The following is an 18,767-nucleotide window of genomic DNA, read 5'->3' on the forward strand; positions in this document are numbered from 1 at the left end:
AAGGGAGATAAAGGTTGGTGATTATCCCGAAGGACTTCTTCTGAAGGACTTTTTGCAACTAATTGGAATGTAATTCACAGCTGTTGCAATAAAAGAGGTTTTTGGGACTACTTGTGTGTTTTAATCACCCAGGAAGCCTAGGTCACAACAAAGGGGGATAACAAACCAGAACTGTAATTGTGTAACTGTAGTTGTGGGTAGAAAGCCTGCTCTGTATATGTGAATGTGAAAAGTTAAAAGGAGGTTGTCTATGCTAGAAGAGGTGGCATTTGAAAATCATGCCTCTCATGCCATGAAAATCATGCCATGAAAAAAGAGGTGGCAAATCACGGGAGAATTTAGAATTTTAGCTGTTCTGTTGGCCTTGTTCTATTCATTCCTGCTGCAGATATTCCCTAGCAATATTCTCTCCCTAAATCTAGAAGATGCACAAATGGGGGTAGGGCTCATCTGTAGTTTGCACAATAGCCTCACTCCTTCTCGTTCTTTTGCCAGTAAATCACGTTTACAGGTAGTCCTCAACTTACAACCACAATTGAGCTCAACATTTTTGTTGCTAAGCGAGACATTTGTTAAGTGAGCGCGTGGCCCCATTTTACAACCTTTCTTACCACAGTTGTTAAAGGGAATCACTGCAGTAGCTAAATCAGTAACGTGGTTGTTAAGTGAATCTGGTTTTCCCATTGACGTTGCTTGTCAGAAGGCTTGCAAAAGAGGATCATGTGATCCCAGGACTGTCATTAATGTGAGTCAATTGCCAAGCATCTGAATTTTAATGGTGTGACCAGAGGGATGCTGCAATGGTTTTAGGTGTGAAAAACGGCCGTGTCCCTTTTTTCAGTGTCGTAACTTCGAACGGTCACTAAATGAACTGTTGTAAGTCAAGGACTCACCTGTATTTCTTTGTTAGGTTTATATCCTGCCTTTCGTGCAGGATCTTGAGTTCAGTAGGGTTTATTTTCTGATACACACACTTCAGATGGCAGCCTTTATGTTGAGATGGAGCCAGTGCCAGCTGGAGGGTATGTGGCACCCCTAGGACACAATGACTGATGATGCCTCTTCCTGCCAATGCAAAGATTTGCATTTTTAGAATGATTTGGAAGGAAGGGCGACATTGCTGCCCCCTCAGCTTTGGCACCCCTAGGGCACTGCCTACTCAGCCTTAATCTAAAGCCAGCCTTCCTGAAGTTACCCATTTTTTTTAATATAACTTTTTATTATTTCTTATAAAAACAAATAAACATTTAGCACATCTGTCGCCCCCTCCCTGTGACATCTTGGTATTATCTTCGGTCATTCTTGTTCCAAAAAAGGAAATTTCTTCTATCTTGAGCTTAGTAATATCTCCTTACTAAAACAAAATTCTGCCTATTGAATTTTTAAATATAATCATAAAACTTTTATCTTTTATATCTCTTTTCCAACCAATGATAAAAACAGTTCCATATCCTATAATACTCTATCTTGTCCCTATCTTTAATCATCAAAGTCAATCTATTCATTTCTGCACAATCCGTAATTTTTTTTATCACCTCCTCTTCCAAAGGTGTTTTCTCTGCTTTCCAGTTTTGAGCATAAACAATTCTTGCAGCTGTTATTACATGTATAATCAAAAAGGTATTTTCCTTACTAATCTTTTCTGGAAGAATACCCAATAGGAACAGCTCTGGTTTAAATTCAATACGTCACTGTATCATCTCTTCCAACCATGTTTTAATTTTATTCCAATAATTTTTTGCTTCTGGACATGTCCACCACATATGATAATAAGATCCTGGTAGCTGATGACATTGTCAACATTTAGCTGATTTGTCTTTGAACATTTTTGCTAACCTCTCTGGCGGCATATGCCATCTATAAAACATTTTATATTGGTTTTCCATGTATGCAGTGGACATCGTTAATTTATAGTTCCTTTCCCACATTTGTTGTAAAGTAAGTCTTTGAAGTTATACATTTTATACATTTAGTAGAATTTGTATTGTTGGAGAGATAGAATGCTTGTCTTCATTTTCTCGTAATTTTCTAGAATAAGACCCATTCTGCCTGTCCATTGCAGGATGAGGAACATGAAGTTGCAACCTCTAATCTGAAATTCATTTCTTTGAGTTTATCAAGCCGCGGTAATAGTAACATCTTGAAAAGTATTGAATCTTATTATTTTTATCAGGTTTCGACCAAATACAAGAGAATTGTGGAGTTACAACTCCGTTGTGGCCGATTCCAGACTTCCCTCCGCTCCGGACACACAGTCCCGTTGCAGCATTCTCAGTCCAGAACTGGCTCTTCCAACAGGATCCAAAGCTCTTACCACAAGATCACACGCAGCTTTGCACATGCTCGGTATGAATGATCCACCTCAAATAACTAGCAAAATAGCAAACATTGCGAGAATAGCTTTATTAACTGTAAGAACGATACAGATAGCCCTCTTTTAGTGACCACAATTGGAACCATCGACTCTGTTGCTAAACGGTGTGGTTGCTAACGCTATCTGGTAAAATCACATGATTGGACCTGTGCTTCTGATTTTACTTCAGCTGTCTTGTTCCCCCAGCCTTTGGCATGCCATTTCCTCTGCTGCTTTAATTAGCAATTTAATGTTTGTATTTATGTTTTATTTTTATTGCAAAGGAAATGATTATAAGAAAGTAAGCAGGGACACAGTGGGAATGCACATCGAAAGAATGTGCTGACACCTGTTTGTGTAGCTTGCTATCACATTTCTTTTGATGGCTATTCCCTATATGGTATGCTTGCTTACTCTCTTGTAATCCCTTCCTCTCCAATCTCTCTGCTTTGCAAGGGACACAGGAGGGATTGTCAAAAGAGCTACGGTAGCTTGTTTAAACTCTCCACTCAGCAAGTCAGGGGAAAACGAAAGAAAAAGTGTCAGGTACAGGACAACACATACTAATCGACTGTAATGCCAAACACATGACTCAGAGAGACAGATGCTGTGAAAGTTATAAATGCACACCTTAGTTGCAAAGTTATTTTTTTCAGCACCATCATAATTGTCACTGCACAAGATAGTCAGTGTGGTCAACTTTTTTTTTTTTTTTTTTATGCTTTTAGAGTTGAAGTCTTGGTACATACATTCAAGGGCTGTGCTGTCAGATAGATATTAAATGTCTTAATAAATATAAGTCACCCAAGCATGTTGACCTGGAGAAATTCTAATCCCACAGTTATAGCTGTACAGTTTTATACAGCACAAATAATTTGAAAAGTGTTTTATTCCTTTTGGTATTTTTTTAAATAGCCAGATTTACTGCCTTGCATGCCAGGTGCTCCCCAACTCACGTCTGAACGATTACGCTTTGTTAACCTGTTCACGCTGCTCCATTTGGATGGATGTGATCTAACTGTATTCACTCTTTTCCTTTATGTCTAAAGGTTGCCTTGACACTTTGGCAGCCATGCAGGACTTAAAAATGGGCGTGATGAACACAGAAGAGGAGAGTCACGCGGTAATGAAAGTCTACTCCAAGGAAGACTACAGTATCGTCAACAGATTTGAAAGTAACCCTCGCTTTCTCAGCTGCTGATCCTTTCCCCTCCTTCCCTCTTGCCAGGATGTCCCTGTGGATGGTTGAGTGACCACTTGCTTTTCTTTCTTTCTTAGGTCATGGAGGAGGGTGGGGTTACTCAGCCCACTCCGTGGAAGCCATTCGCTTTTGCGCGGATACTGATCTTTTGCTTGGTGGCCTGGGCCTTTTTGGTGGCAGGGGAGAGTACACCGCTAAGATAAAGGTAGGCAAAGGAGCTTTGTTCAAATCTGAATTTGGAACATAGCATGGCTTTGATCAGGCAGGCCTTGAAATACCAGGGGAGAATGAAGGTTGCTTTCGTGCAAATAATATGAAAATAAATGTGTAACTAATAAGAAACATGCAATTCACATTTGATTTTTCTCAGATATTCTTCTCCTCTGTTCCTTCAAATATATATAAATATATATATATATATATATATATATATATATATATATATATATATATATATATATATATATATATATATATATATATATATATATATATATATATATATATATATATATATTACTATACCTTGTCATAGTATCTACAATATTATTTACATAATTAATGTCTTTGGATATTTGCAACTTATAATATCTATGAGTTGTAAATATGTACAAACCCCTTTCATCCTGGAAATAAACTGGATATAGGATATTGCTATAGGATATTGCATGCCAAAACAGCTAGACATTTTTTTTCCCTGCGTGCTATCGTTCTGATGAACATAAAATTCCCACAGACTGTTTTATAGCTAGGGATATTTACCCACATAGTATAGTTACTATTATCTTTTCTATTATCTTCTCTTACTGTATCATTATGATTATTATTATTCTGTTGTTTTATATGTACACTGAGAGCTTCTGCACAGGAGACAAATTCCTTGTGTGTCTTATCATACTTGGCCAATAAAGAATTCTGTTCTGTTCTACTCCGTTCCATTCCATTTTCAATTCCATTCCATTGTAATGGTGGCCTTTATTATTCTTATAAAACATGTAGTGTTATCTAAAATTGGGGGTGTTAAAATAACTGAACCAATATAAACCCCTAAATTTTTATTGGTTAAAATAATTTTTTAGTTTCTAAAATCATCACAGTGAATTTTTGGCAAGGCTAGCATATCAGGCTTCAACAAAACTGTAAACCCTGTAGATATTGCAGTGATGAAGATAAACTGAACAGTGTGCCATTTATTTCATCCAACGCTCTCAAAACTTTGAATTTTGTATTGCATAATAAATACTCAGGCTGCATATCCTCCCCATTGTGTTATGTGCTAATTGTCTGGATCTGTTGAAAAGAGTTGCACAAGAATATTTGTCCTGAACTCAATGAAAACTCTAGGAACAATAGAGTTTGGGGTGTGCTGACTTTAGAAAATACCAAACAGGGTGTTTGATTTGAAGTTTCAGAGTGGCTAAATTTAGTTCCGAAATTGGAACATATTCCCAGAAGACATGAGTGTATTTGATGCTTATAAGATTGAAAGTGACCGTTTTATTTACCTCTCAGCCTTTACCTACCCGAAGTTGCCTTGGGCTTCTGAAGTGGTAGCCGTTGCCTTCAGTAATAGCCCATCCTCACTTGCTCAGTGTCTCTGAGAAAAGTTCTGCGTCGGGTTCCGATGAGGAACTGTTTGCGGCGCATAGCCAGGCATTCCAGCTGAGGTATTACGGTGAATAACGACAGGGCCTCAGAGGGACCCCGGCTGGCGTTACCGCACAGCCAGGGCCGAGCCTCCGGGCTCCACCTCCTTGCGGTAACGAGACGGTAGCCGAGAAATTGAAGGAGCGAGGGTGGTTGGCGACGCCTGGATTATCACCCACGCTGCCCGAGGTTACCTCGGGGGTGTGTGTTGATGATGGGCTGGGCGCCCCCCCCCCATCTATCTGTGGCCTCTCTTGGGGATTGGACCCCTCAAGACACCGTCAGGCTCCTCCTCCAAAAGGGCCCTTGTCCAAAATGGCATCACTGACCTCTTTCAGGGTCGGCGAGGGTATCCGTCTGCCATAGGGGGAAACCCCGGAGGAGCCCAGGTGGGCACCCTGTATTCAGCATGGGGCGGATACCCTAAAAAAATTTAAAAAAAATAAATAAAAAGAAAAGTTCTGAGTCAGGGCTTTTATTCTCAGGCTGCTTCCTTGGCACCTGCTGAATCCTGCCCAATTAGATGTTGCCCAACATCTCTGCTCTCACCAGGGTGAGAGGGTAAGAAGAGAGCGACCTCCCAGTCCAGCCAGAAGATAAAACTGTTGAAGGTTTCTCTGTTTTTTTTAGCTCTTTGAGTTGGGGCCAGACGGAGGTGACCATGAGACGGATGGGGACCTCCTTGCTGAAACGGATGTCCTGGCGTACGATTGTGCCGCGAGGTGAGTAGAATTTTCAAAAATGAATCTCTTCTCTTAACCAGAGTACCAGAAATAATAACACATATATCTTAACAAATAAACCAGTTTATATTCCTTTTCTTTAAATGTCACTTCCAGAGTCATGTCTCAGGAGATGGGCAGCTATATAAACTTGATAAATTAAAAAAGCCCTGCAGCCCAGAGCAACAATCAAATGAAGTTGAATTAAATAGATGCCTTGTAGGCCTTTGCTATATCAGATGCCAATTTTGCTTGACGTTTTCTCAGGGAAAAGTACGCCATGATGTTTGACGAACCTGTCCTCCTGCAAGCCAGCTGGTGGTATGTCGCCTGGGCACGGGTTTCTGGCCCCAGCAGCGACTGCGGCTCCCATGGACAAGCCTCCATTACTACGGATGATGGGTAAGTCACCTTCCCTGTCCCCTTGGCGCCTCTGAAACGGAGGGAGCATCCCCGGCCTCTAAATCTGTTTTCCTCTTGCAGGATTGTCTTCCAGTTTAAAAGTTCAAAGAAATCAAATAATGGCACAGACGTGAATGCAGGACAGATCCCTCAACTCTTGTACAGGTAATGCTATATATATATATATTCCTTCTTTAAGACCTTTGAACCGAAAGCGTAATGTAACATTCAACAATGTGGGTTGTATGTTTTTGTAGCAACACTTTCGTATTTTAATTGGAGTTTTCTGGATCTATAAATTGTTCTCCATAATGAATATATACAGTAATTATTAGCCAATATAATTTTGTTCTTTTATGGCTATAGGCAGCTGCTGCTGCTGCTGCTGCTGCTGCTGCTGCTGCTGCTGCTGCTGCTGCTGCTCCTCCTCCTCCTCCTCCTCCTCCTCCTCCTCCTCCTCCTCCTCCTCCTCCTCCTCCTCCTCCTCCTCCTCCTCCTCCTCCTCCTCCTCCTCCTCCTCCTCCTCCTCCTCCTCCTCTTCTTCTTCTTCTTCTTCTTCTTCTTCTTCTTCTTCTTCTTCTTCTTCTTCTTCTTCTTCTTCTTCTTCTTCTTCTTCTTCTTCTTCTTCTTCTTCTTCTTCTTCTTCTTCTTCTTCTTCTTCTTCTTCTTCCTCCTCCTCCTCCTTCCTCCTTCCTCCTTCCTCCTTCCTCCTCTCTCCTCCTCCCTGTCCTTCTTCAAGGCAATCAGGGTGTTTGAACAGATACATTTTTCTCTTGCAATTTTTGAGCTGCTACTTCTGAGAAACAACAGCTGGCCATGCATCCTTGGGGACCTAAATGCAGCTCATTGATCAGAAACCATGTCCTGCAACAACCAATGTGGACCATGAGGTTGTATATCCCTCATACCTGCTTGTCAACGTTATTTCTTCTTTTTGCTTTCCCTTCTAGGCTGCCAACGAGTGACGGAAGCGCATCCAAAGGCAAACAGCAAACTAGCGAGCCGGTGCATATTTTAAAGCGATCGTTTGCAAGAACCGTTTCTGTGGTGAGTTGGCTAGTAAAGAATAGTCTGCTGCAAGGGTGAAATGCTCCCAGTTTGGACTGGATCACCCAATCCGGTAGCGATGGAGGCGGGTGGTTCGGAGAACCGGTAGCAAAAATCACTGCCCCCCCCCATTGCCCAGCTGAGCCGCGCAATCATCAGAGGCTTTTTTTTAATTTTTAAAAGCATTTTTTCTACAACCTCTTCAGCCGAATACACACACACACACACACACACACACACACACACACACACACACACACACACCCCTGGCCTTTTTGTAAAGAAGAAATGTGTATTCATTCTTAAGGAACCTTATTTATGTCCATGGCATTTTATCCCTGCAGTGACTGAAGAAACACAGCAGGTGAACATGGAATTTATTATCCTTTATCTTGCATATAAATTTGCTCATGATACCTAGAAGGCAGGAGTTTAGGAGGGTTTTGGCCACAGTTTCTGTGCCGTGATTATTCTGCAGCATTAATTCCCTTTGTCCAAAGAGAGCAATGGCATATTTCTCATCGTCTTCTCATTTTGACCTTCTGGGGAAACATTTTATGGCTCCCTCGTTCCTAGGCACCCTGGTAACCCTCAGGATTAGGCAAATCCTTTTTAGAAAAACAATGAGAGGTGAAATTCTGGAAAGCTAAATTCCGCACGCATATCCATTTTCTAAGTTGTATCAGTTTAGCAAGGAAAATCAATGATGGAGGAGGAAGAGGCGGAGGCGGCATCTGCCATTCTGGTGTTTCTTCAAAGCTGGGTTAAAAGCACTCCTGAATTTGTTATGGTTGGACTGAAGTCCAACGTAAAAATATTTTCATGAGGGCGAGGGGGTAAGGAAGAAGCTTCCTGACCATCACCTTCAGCCTTTCCAAAGAATGTGTCAGCTTTTCTGTCCCATCCTCCGGTTCCTAAACGGGTGTTTAGTTGAAGGAATTGAAGATGGGCAACAGCAGTTGGGTTTTATCATCTTTTAAGGTTTTGTTGCCCAGAAAGCATATGTTCTCTGGAACGTTACTATATGCCGTACTTTTTGGAATATAAGACGCACTTCCACCCCCCTTAAAAGAGGGTGGAAATGTTGGTGTTATGCACCGAATACAGCCATTTTTGGCCTCCTGAAACCCTACCCCGCATGTCCCATTTTCGCCAAAAACAGGCCCGTTTTTTGCAAAAATGGGGCCTGCAGAGGGTTTGGGAGGCCTGCAGAGTGCTCCTGGTGGCTGGGGAGAGCAAAAACGCTAAGCATGGGGGGTTTGGGAAACCAAAAATGGGCCCGCTTTTCACAAAAATGGGGATATTTTTGCCCGCCCCAGACCCCAGGAGCACTCTGCAGGCCTCCCAAACCCTCTGCAGGCTCCGTTTTTGCAAAAAACGAGATGTGCAGACGGTTTGGGATGCCTGCAGAGTGCTCCTAGGGGCCGGGAAGGGCAAAAACTTTTTTTTTCTTGTTTACCTCTTTGAAATCTTGGTGCGTCTTATACTCTGGTACCTCTTATAGTCCAAAAAATATGGTATTTCTTTCCTCGGGATCTTGTATTGCCCAGTTTGAGAGCCTCAGGTGAATGAATATTCCTTGTTGAGTCCTGTTTGCTATCCTTATGTTTCCTTTGGAACAGGAGTGCTTTGAGTCGCTGCTGAGCATTCTTCACTGGAGCTGGACAACCTTAGTTTTAGGAGTGGAGGAACTTCGAGGTCTGAAGGGGTTCCAGTACACAGCCACCCTTCTGGATTTGGAAAGGCTGCGATTCGTCGGCACTTGCTGCTTGAGGTTACTGCGTGTCTACACCTGTGAAATTTACCCCGTTTCAGGTAAGATGCTTTTTTTTTTTTTTTACCTATTTCAAGTGCACTTGCTGCCTAATGATACAGGGATCTCTCTCTTTTTTTTTTTTTTTAGTAAAACCGAGTTCATGGTGGAATAATTCTACTTCACCTTAGCCAGCCAGGAGGTGAAAAGGGCTACCGTGTTTCCCCAAAAATAAGACCCTGTCTTATATGTGTTTGAACCCTAAAATAAGCGCTTGGCCTTATTGCCATGTGCTCCAAAGCCCGATTGGGCTTATTATCAGGGTCTTGTCTTATTTTAGGAGAAACAGAGTACTAGCATAGTCTACACATAGTCTTTCCTCTCCTTCATTTGTGGCAAAGGCAAAGAAACCAGGACATTCTCTATGAAATAAATATGGCTGTTGGTTTTGTACTGTGGCGAATAAGCCAGGACAGGGGTGTCAAACTGGATTTCTTCGAGGGCTGGATCAGCATTCTAGTTCTCCTCCATGGACCGGCCAGACGGGGGATGGGGGCGAGACGGGACAGACGCCTCCTGCAGCACCTACCAGCCAAAGCGGGGCCAGTCCTTTGCTATTTCCAGGCCAGCCCCTTGGACGAGATTTAAGCATCCCATGGGCCTTGAGTTGGACACCCCAAGCTAGGATATTGAACCTAGCTTAGAAGTTGATTTAATGCATAGTCTTACTATGTTTGGCTTCCTTTTTTGGAGAAAGGGGAAAGCTTTGATTAATAGAAGGTAATTGTCTCTTTGAGGTCCTCGAAGAGGACACACGGCCCAAAAGACTCATTGTCCTTCTGGGTTAGTTACCTTCAGGTGTATCCTTGTCCAGACAATTTTATTTTTCATATGAGTTATCACTAAACCTTTTGACTACCAATAAAAGAGAATGTTTGTAGCTCAGGGTTGAAATGAGGGGTCCTTCGTGCTCTCTGAGCTTGGTTGGTATCTTGCAGATGTTTCATTACCCAAACTAGTGGACCGAAGGGTTTGACGTCCATATGTAGTGACTAATAAAGGAGAATATTTGTAGCTCAAGGTTGAAAGCACTGATAACGTTACCTAGTTTGGGTCATGAAATGTCGGAAAGAAAACAGCCAAGCTCGGAGAGCACCAAGGACCCCTCAAACCTCTTGACTGCATTCCTAGTGTCACTTTTGCTACCGCTCTTTGCAGCCACCACTAAAGCTGTCGTTGAAGAAAGCAGCAGGCTCGCAGACTGCATTGGGAAGACGAGAACCCTGCTGAGAAAAATCTTGTCGGAAGGAGTTGACCATTGCATGATCAAGCTGGACAATGACCCTCAAGGCTACCTCACTCAGCCCCTGAGCCTGCTGGAAGCTGCTCTCCAGGAATGCCATAATACCTTCACGGCCTGCTTTCACTCTTTCTATCCCACTCCGGCCTTGCAGTGGGCTTGCCTCTGTGATTTACTCAACTGCTTGGATCAGGTACTAAAAATCCCTTCTTTTAGCTTTTGAAGAGATGCTCTGGAAAGCTCTACCTATTTTCCAAAACCTCTGAATAGCATTCTTTCATTAAATTGGCCCCAAATAGGCAGATTTCTCCAGTTGATGCCTTCTCTGTGCAGGGCAGGGCATTGACTGAAACAGAAGACGTTGCTGTTCTCAGTTCCTGTTGCTCCTTCATTCTTCAAAGGGCCGAGTTTCCATTTTTACAAAGGTCAATAACTCTTAATGAGGCAGAAGGGACAGAGAAAGAAAAGGAGTCTCTCTCCACCTCCTTTTCCTCCAATGGTGCTTTCTTCTTAGTGTTTCTTCTCCGTTGCTTCTCCTAGCACCATTTGTGTTCCAGTGCCACCTTCAGCTTGCCTCTTGTCCCTCTTATTCATCCCTTCTTCTTCTTACCATCCCTCCCTGGACAAAATAACAAATTAACAGAGCTGGGATGGACCTTGGAGGTCTCCTGGTCCAACCCTCTGCTCAAGCAGGGAATGCTATTCCATTTCAGACAAGTGGCTATCCAGTCTCTTCTTAAAAACCTCCAGTGTTGGAGCTCCCACGACTTCTGGAGGAAAGCCATTCCACCAATTAATTGTTCTCACTGTCAGAACATGTTGCTTTCTCCATTTTGCCACGAGCTTTCCTAAGTTGTGTTGACACAGCTGTGCGAGAGACCGCAGAGCAGAATTCCTCCTGTCTGCAGCCAGAAACCCCTCATTTTGTTCCAACCTGCTCCTTTTCCAGGATATCCAGGAAGCCAACTTCAAGACTTCAAGCAGCAGGCTGCTGGCAGCTGTGATGTCAGCGCTGTGCCACACTTCTGTGAAGCTCACCTCTATCTTCCCTATTGCTTACGATGGAGAAGCCTTGCTGTGTTCGGGAATAAAACAAGCCAGTACTGAGAATGACTCCGCGCTGGCCCATCGTTTTCCTCTTCTGGTGGCGCACATGGAAAAACTAAGTCAGGTATGTCTCTGCTACAGAAATGCTTTGGCAGGGCCAACACAAGTCACAGTAAATCCTCACAATTGTTAACAGCATTAGTGTGTAGGAGATGAGGCTGAGCCCGAGGGAGGGGTCAAATGCGTCATCAGTCTGGAGTCCTTTCATGGCCGCAACAGATCTCAGTCCATCCCGTCTTGAATTCCATTGACTCTTAACCAGTGGTGAAATCCAAATTTTTTTGCTACCGGTTCTGTGGGCATGGCTTGGTGGGCGTGGTGTGGCTTGGTGGCAAGGGAAGGATACTGTAAGAGCTCCATTCCCACCCCACTCCAGGGGAAGGATACTGCAAAATCTCCATTCCCTCCCCACTACTGGGGGAAGGATATTGCAAAATCTCCATTCCCTCCCCACTCTGGGGCCAGCCAGAGGTGGTATTTGCCAGTTCTCCAAACTGCTCAAAATGTCCGCTACCGGTTCTCCAGAACCTGTCAGAACCTGCTGGATTTTACACCTGCTTTTAACTACCGCCAATTTGTTTTTGACTGTTAGATTCTTGTTGCGAGAGCTAGCATGCAACAAACCAGTATTCATTTGAACTGGCTTGACTTCCTGATTTTCCTATGCTTGACATTTAGCTAATTTTTTTTTTTTTCATAAAAGGGAAGAACTCTTTAACTGTAATTAATGTTTTCCCTCAAGAATAGTTGGGCCTTTGTTTTCATTGATTCAGAGCACAACAGCAGTGGGGAAGGAGTGCTGTATATCCATTCATGCTTTATGTCCTGCACAAATGCTGCATTAATAAAAATATTAATTCATTGATATCAATTTTCCTCTGGAGTTTGACAGATAATTTTCTGACCTGTTCATCGTAGCAACTAGGGCACCTGTTAGACTCTACAGAAACTCTGACCAAGCCAAGCAGCGAAATCCAGAACAAATGTTCCAGTTTACCTGTGTCCTAAAACCTCACAGTTTAGAGTTTGACGTCTGAATTCAGTCCAGAATTGTGTTACATTATGGATCATTTTAGCAGAAATGCTGGAAGGGACTTTGGAGGTCTTCTAGTCCAACCCCCTGGGATAACCCAGGCTGCTGCAGAAATTATGTCTTCAGCTAACGGTTGAAAATTGTCTTCTTTCCTTTTCCTCAACCAGCAATATACCAGCAAAGTCAAAAGAAAGAAGCTGCTTTCACCATTTTGCTGATTGAAATACATCTTCTTCAGCAAGGATCTAGTAATCAATCTGGAGAGGACTATACTTTCTGAGGCATTTTATCATCTTACAAGCCCATTTACCAAGTTACAAGCATTTTATCAGGTTACAAGCCCAGGTTACAGGTCCATCACAACAGAGACCTACTGACACCAGAAATAACAGCTTAAAATTCAGTAACAGTATAACAGAGTTGGAAGGGACTTGGAGGTCTTCTCGTCCAACCCGCTGCTCAAGCAGGAAATCCTATAGCCGTGATGGCGAACCTATGGCACGCGTGGCCATATCGGTGGGCACGCGAGCTCAGCTCAAGCGCGCATGCGTGCGCCAGCCACTTGATTTTCCGGACTTTTGTGCCCATTGGAAGTTGGCAAACAGGCCATTTCCAGTCTCCAGAGGACCAGTGGGGGGTGGGGAAGGCCATTTTCATCCTCCCCAGGCTCCTAGAAAGGCTCTGGAGTCTGGGGAGAGCAAAAAAAGGGCCTTTTGGTCCCACCGGAAGTTGGCAAATGGGCCATTTCCAGACTCCGGACGGCCTCTGGGGGGGGGGAATGCTGTTTTTGCCCTCCCCAGGCTCCAAGAAAGGCTCTGGAGCCTGGGGAGAGAGAAAAACGGGCCTACCGGGCCATCACGTGCCTGAAGCGGGGGGAGGGGGACGAATGCGCAGCGCGGGGTGCATAGAATTATGGGTGTAGGCATGTATGCGCGTGACTCCCCCTTCCCCCCGCTTCCTGGCACGCGATGGCAAAAAGGTTAGCCATCACTGCCCTATAGCATTTCAAACAAATGGTTGTCCAGTCCCTTCTTAAAAGCCTCCAGTGTTGGAACACCCACATGATGTGGAGGGAAGCCATTCCACTGATTGATCCTTTTAACTGTCAGGAAATTTCTCCTTAGTTCTTGGTTGCTTTTCTCCTTGATTAGTTTTTAAGTGCGCATCTTTGGTTCTGCAGAGTGAGGAGAACATCTCTGGAATGACAAGTTTTCGCGAGGTCCTTGAGAAGATGTTGGTGATTGTAGTTTTACCTGTGAGAAATAGCCTGAGACGTGAAAATGAGCTGTTCTCTGCACATCTGGTTTCCAATACCTGTGGATTGCTTGCGAGTATTGTGAGCGAGCTCACAGCTTCTGCACTGGGATCTGAGGTAATAAGAGTCACCAACTCTAACCTAAACTTTTTGTTCACTTTTAGTCATTTATTTGTGAAATTTATTTGCTGCCTATCTCATTGTGGGGCTAATGTAGGCTTACAACAATAAAAACAGAAAAATGAAACAAAATGTAAACATGAGAGTAGTGAAGTAATGGAACAATAGAATAAACAATGAATTATTTTCTCCTTGGTTACATTAAAAGGAAATAAATTCCATGCTCTTCCCCCTCTGTTGTTCATGAAATTTATTGAGAGGATGGCTACAAACACTTGTAAGCCTAATTCCAGCGTACTGTTTTTCCTCATGGTCTGCTAAAAGGACTTCAGGGAAACCCTATATTCCTACATTCAGTTCAGATAATCATTTTCCGATGATGATTTTACTATGGTTTATTTTATTCCAGAAATAAAACGCTTCAGCTTTGGCTGCATTTTGCCAGGGCATTTTAAATTGAGGGATTATCAGTTTCTAAGGATATTTTTGCAGAGAGGTTTAATCAGGTGGTTCACAGATGAACAGACTAGGAAAAAAAAATGTCTGTGTAACTTCTTTCATTGTCATGTCAGAAGCCTAAACTTACCTCAAATCCTTTGTAGTCAAATTTCGTCTTAATGTTGACTTTCTTCTCTCCAGGCCGATGGACTCGGCTCCCTGCATTCTGTCAAGTCCAGCCCAAATCGATTTACAAAAACCAGTCAGGGCAGGAGCTGGAACACTGGAAACGGCTCTCCGGACGCCATCTGTTTCTCCGTGGACAAACCGGGAGTCATTGTGGTCGGGTTTTCGGTTTACGGAGGAGGAGGGATCCATGAATACGAACTGGAAGTCCTAGTGGACGATGTACGTATGAACCACACAGAGAGAAACAATCCAACCTTTTTCTGTGAAAACCTCATTCAGTACCAGCTTGATGTTGCTTTTGCTCTTCAAACACATATACACAGTCATTCCTTCATTCTTTCTCTGGAATCACAATTTGTACGTCTCCTTATATGTGGAGACGTGCACTCTGCACTTCTTAGTGTGCAGAGGTATGCTAGCCTGACATGTTTATACTTGGACGCTATGGGGTACATTGGGTGAGGAACAAAACTAGACTTGATGAGTGTCTATGGAGATTCTCAGTCATCCAGGTCATGGTTGTCCTGAAGGTGCTTTTTTTCAAGAGGCAACTGGACTTTCTGGTTTTTCTTCGAAGGCATTTTGCTTCTCATCCAAGAAGCTTCTTCAGCTCTGACTGGATGATGGGGAATGGAAGGATTTATGCTCCTTGCAGACAGCTGGTCATTTGCATCCTTTTAGAGGGTTGTTAAAGTCACCTGGAGGTTTATCTGTGTCATCAGGGTCACCTGAGTGATGCAAATGGGTGTGGAGCCTCACCGACATCATCTGTCTCCAGTCTACAACACGGTCCTTTCAGCAGTTCCAAGAAGGCTCCACACCCATTTGCATTATTGTGAAGGCACAGACAAACCTCCAAGTGGCTTCAACGGCCCTCTAAAAGAATGCAAATGACCAGCTGTCTGCAAGGAGTATAAATCCTTCTATTCCCCACCATCCAGTCAGAGCTGAAGAAGCTTCTTGGATGAGAAGCGAAACATCTTCAAAGAAAAACCAGAAACCAAGAGGCAGTTGCCTCTTGAAAAAAGCACCTTTGGGATAGACTTGATGAGTTTTCAGTAAGATGAAAAGGTTAAGACTTTAGACAGTGTTTAGAATTCGGGCATGCTTTTTCTTCCCTCTAGTGTTCTTTGCTGGGAATCAGGGCCATCTTCCTTCCATATAAACAGGATAAAGAAAGGATGCCTTTCTGTGTGCACAGGTGTGTGTGCAGGAAGGAGAGGAAAAAAATCGTTCATCCCTAGGAGTGTTTTTAACACCTGCATTGAATTTATTCTGTCGTGGATTTGTGTGGGAGCCATGACACTTTAAGCTAGGTTTTTTTTAAAAAAAATAGCTTGTAGGATAGAAGTTCTGACTTTTATACTGTTAATTTTTATTATTGTTATTAACGCTATAGCTGCATTAAAATGATCTTTTAAATTTAGAGTGATCATACAGGAGATTCAACTCATTCCCATAGATGGACATCTCTAGAATTAGTTAAAGGAACATACACCACAGACGATTCTCCGAGCGAGATGGCGGAAATTAAACTTGACAAAGTCGTTCCTCTGAAGGTAAATGCAGTAATATATTTTCCTGTAGAAAATCCAAAATCTCTTGAAAACCAACACTTCTAACAACCTAGCAAGTTAATTCCTGGCTTTACTTCTGATCAGCCAAGGCAGCTGTGGGAAACTTCATTCCTTTAGGGCAGTACTGTTCTTTCTTTAAGTTGTTTAGGGTGTGGGGAATGTGATAACCCAGGGCACGGCACAGAGATAACACAAACAGCTGGCAGTTCAAACCGCCTCTTTATTGCTCCAAAGCTCCCCAAACGCTCCCACGTTTCTGGCAAGTCCCAGAGCAGATTGAGAACAAACCCCCACACAAACCTCAAGCAGCCTCTGGCTGCAATTAGTCCATCCCTGCCCTGTCTGCACCAAGGCTTTACGGCAATAAATCCCAAATGTATTTGGCAAAACAAGAGCCAAGCAAGGAATTCAGGGAGCAAAAGATCCAGATAATTAGTCCAGAATGCCAACAAAGAATGCAAGGACTCTTGGAAGGTTCAAACGTTGGCACACAACACTTCAGGAACTCAATGTTTGTTCCCGACAAATGCCCCTCCACACAGCCTCTCCTTAAGTCTCATTCCCCAGGTGTGCCCGGTGAAACTGAGTGGGACACTCTCCTCACACGTGGCCTCCTCCGTTTGCACTGATCACGCCTTCTCTGCACTCTCTGAGCCCTTGCATCAGGAGGGGGTGGTTCTTGCTCCTCCTCTGAGCTTTGTGTGTCCTCCCTGCCTGCAGACCTTGCTAATTCTGAACAGTCTTGCCTGGACTGACTCTGCCCTTCCCCAGTTTCCTCCAAGGCCAATGAAGCTGCCCTCTCACTTGCTGTCAGTTCTTGTTCCAGCTCATCTTCCTCCGCAAATTCAGATGCAGACGGGGGCATGACAGGGAATGTGGCTGGCAGCATAAGGAGGAAATGGATACAGTGGGCCAAAATTAATGCTCCACCTTTTGGTTTAGAGAATTATGCAAAATAGATGTGTTAAATGTCCCAGGGATTTGTCTACCTATTTTAAGCATTATATAGTTTCAGACAACTCTACAAGTCTTCATGACCGAAAATCCTCCCCATGCTTTGCTTTGCTTTGCTTTGCTTTGCTTTGCTTTGCTTTGCTTTGCTTTGCTTTGCTTTGCTTTGCTTCGCTTCGCTTCGCTTCGCTTCGCTTCGCTTCCCTTCCCTTCCCTTCCCTTCCCTTCCCTTCCGTTTCCTTCCCTTCCCCTTCCCTTCCGTTTCCTTCCCTTCCCCTCCCCTTCTTTCTTTCCCTTCCCTTCCGTCCCCTCCCCTCCCCTCCCCTTCCCTTCCATTTCCTTCCCTTCCCCTCCCCTTCTTTCTTTCCCTTCCGTCCCCTCCCCTCCCCTCCCCTTCCCTTCCATTTCCTTCCCTTCCCCTCCCCTTCTTTCTTTCCCTTCCCTTCCCTTCCCTTCCGTTTCCTTTCATTCCCTTCCGTTTCCGTTTATATAGCGCCCCAAGTACAGGAGCGAGGCCAGATTTTTAAAGCATTATAGAAGGCTAACAGGGTTGGGCCCATTCTAATCTCCGAAAGGAGGATGTTCCACAGAACGGGGGCCACTGCAGAAAAAGCTCTCTACATAACTTTATTCCAATAGAATAGCAGAAAACATGTAATTCAAAGATTAGTATGACTCATGATATATCGATTAATAAGGGTGTTTCAGCAAGAATACTACTGTAACGACTGACATTTAAAAACAGCCCCTTTTCATATTTTAAAAATGTGAATGCTATCTTTAAAACTCAGCTGTGCTAAAATAGATGAAAAAGGTTACCTCAGTTCACTCTGGCTTAATGTTTGAAGGAGAACGTGAAGTACGCTGTCCGTCTGAGAAATTATGGGAGTCGCACAGCAAACGGAGATGGAGGCATGACCACTGTCCAGTGTCCGGATGGCGTGACGTTCACTTTCAGCACTTGCAGTTTGAGCAGCAACGGCACCAATCAGACCCGGGGCCAAATTCCACAGATCCTTTATTATAGGTACCCATGAAAAATGAGTTTTGCTGGGTGTTATCTTTAAACACAACGAAGATGCATGTGTTTAAATGAATGTGGTGTTGCGCTAGTCATTTGTAGGAAAGTATACTTTATTTACTTATTCGATTTTGAAGCCACCGGACTCCCAAAAGGCTATGGGTAACATTTAAAAGAATGCATAGTAAGTAGAGTCACATGAAGATTTGAAGCCAAAAAAAAAAAAAAAAATCTTGAAAAAAGGGAAATACATCAGCATATTCTTTTTTTTTTTAATTTTATTTTACATATACAATATTTCACCCTGTGCTATACATAAGAAAGGAAGATTTGGTTCTTCGGATATATCCTCATGATCGCCAAAATCCACGTTCTCGGGGTACAGGTGCCAAAGCATCCAATTTTCCCAGCGCATAGTCCACGAATGGTTTCCAAATTTTCCAGAAAATATCTTCTTTATAGTCACCATTTCTAATTTTAATATCACATGTCATTTTATTGTTTAAAGCTAATTTCCACATTTCACAATACCATTCTTCTATTCTCATCAGCATATTCTTTTGTACTGCCTGCGGTGGTGCAGTGGCCTAGAGGTGAAGACACTTGCCTCCCATTTGGAAGGTTGAGAGTTCAATCCTAGGCAACAGCAGA

At 43.3% G+C, this 18,767-nt stretch overlaps 1 protein-coding gene across 18 annotated transcripts in view; it reads left to right on the top strand.

Annotated features, from left to right (window-relative positions):
* The window catches only part of MYCBP2 (MYC binding protein 2), a 139,040-nt gene that overhangs the window by 41,571 nt on the left and 78,702 nt on the right, over positions 1 to 18,767 (top strand). For all 18 annotated transcript variants that reach the window (XM_060686538.2, XM_060686545.2, XM_087895506.1 and 15 more), the window contains exons 23-36: positions 2,174 to 2,346; positions 3,403 to 3,528; positions 3,632 to 3,759; positions 5,832 to 5,923; positions 6,191 to 6,325; positions 6,407 to 6,490; positions 7,276 to 7,372; positions 8,995 to 9,187; positions 10,344 to 10,618; positions 11,375 to 11,596; positions 13,746 to 13,937; positions 14,580 to 14,786; positions 15,995 to 16,126; positions 17,944 to 18,122. In XM_060686538.2, coding sequence (XP_060542521.2) covers positions 2,174 to 2,346; positions 3,403 to 3,528; positions 3,632 to 3,759; positions 5,832 to 5,923; positions 6,191 to 6,325; positions 6,407 to 6,490; positions 7,276 to 7,372; positions 8,995 to 9,187; positions 10,344 to 10,618; positions 11,375 to 11,596; positions 13,746 to 13,937; positions 14,580 to 14,786; positions 15,995 to 16,126; positions 17,944 to 18,122 — 2,235 coding nt within the window. The remainder of the gene's footprint in view (positions 1 to 2,173; positions 2,347 to 3,402; positions 3,529 to 3,631; positions 3,760 to 5,831; positions 5,924 to 6,190; positions 6,326 to 6,406; positions 6,491 to 7,275; positions 7,373 to 8,994; positions 9,188 to 10,343; positions 10,619 to 11,374; positions 11,597 to 13,745; positions 13,938 to 14,579; positions 14,787 to 15,994; positions 16,127 to 17,943; positions 18,123 to 18,767) is intronic.

The sequence above is a fragment of the Pantherophis guttatus genome, chromosome 5, assembly GCF_059756535.1.
Source record: "Pantherophis guttatus breed Tessera chromosome 5, ASM5975653v1, whole genome shotgun sequence".
NCBI classification, from domain to species: domain Eukaryota; kingdom Metazoa; phylum Chordata; class Lepidosauria; order Squamata; family Colubridae; genus Pantherophis; species Pantherophis guttatus.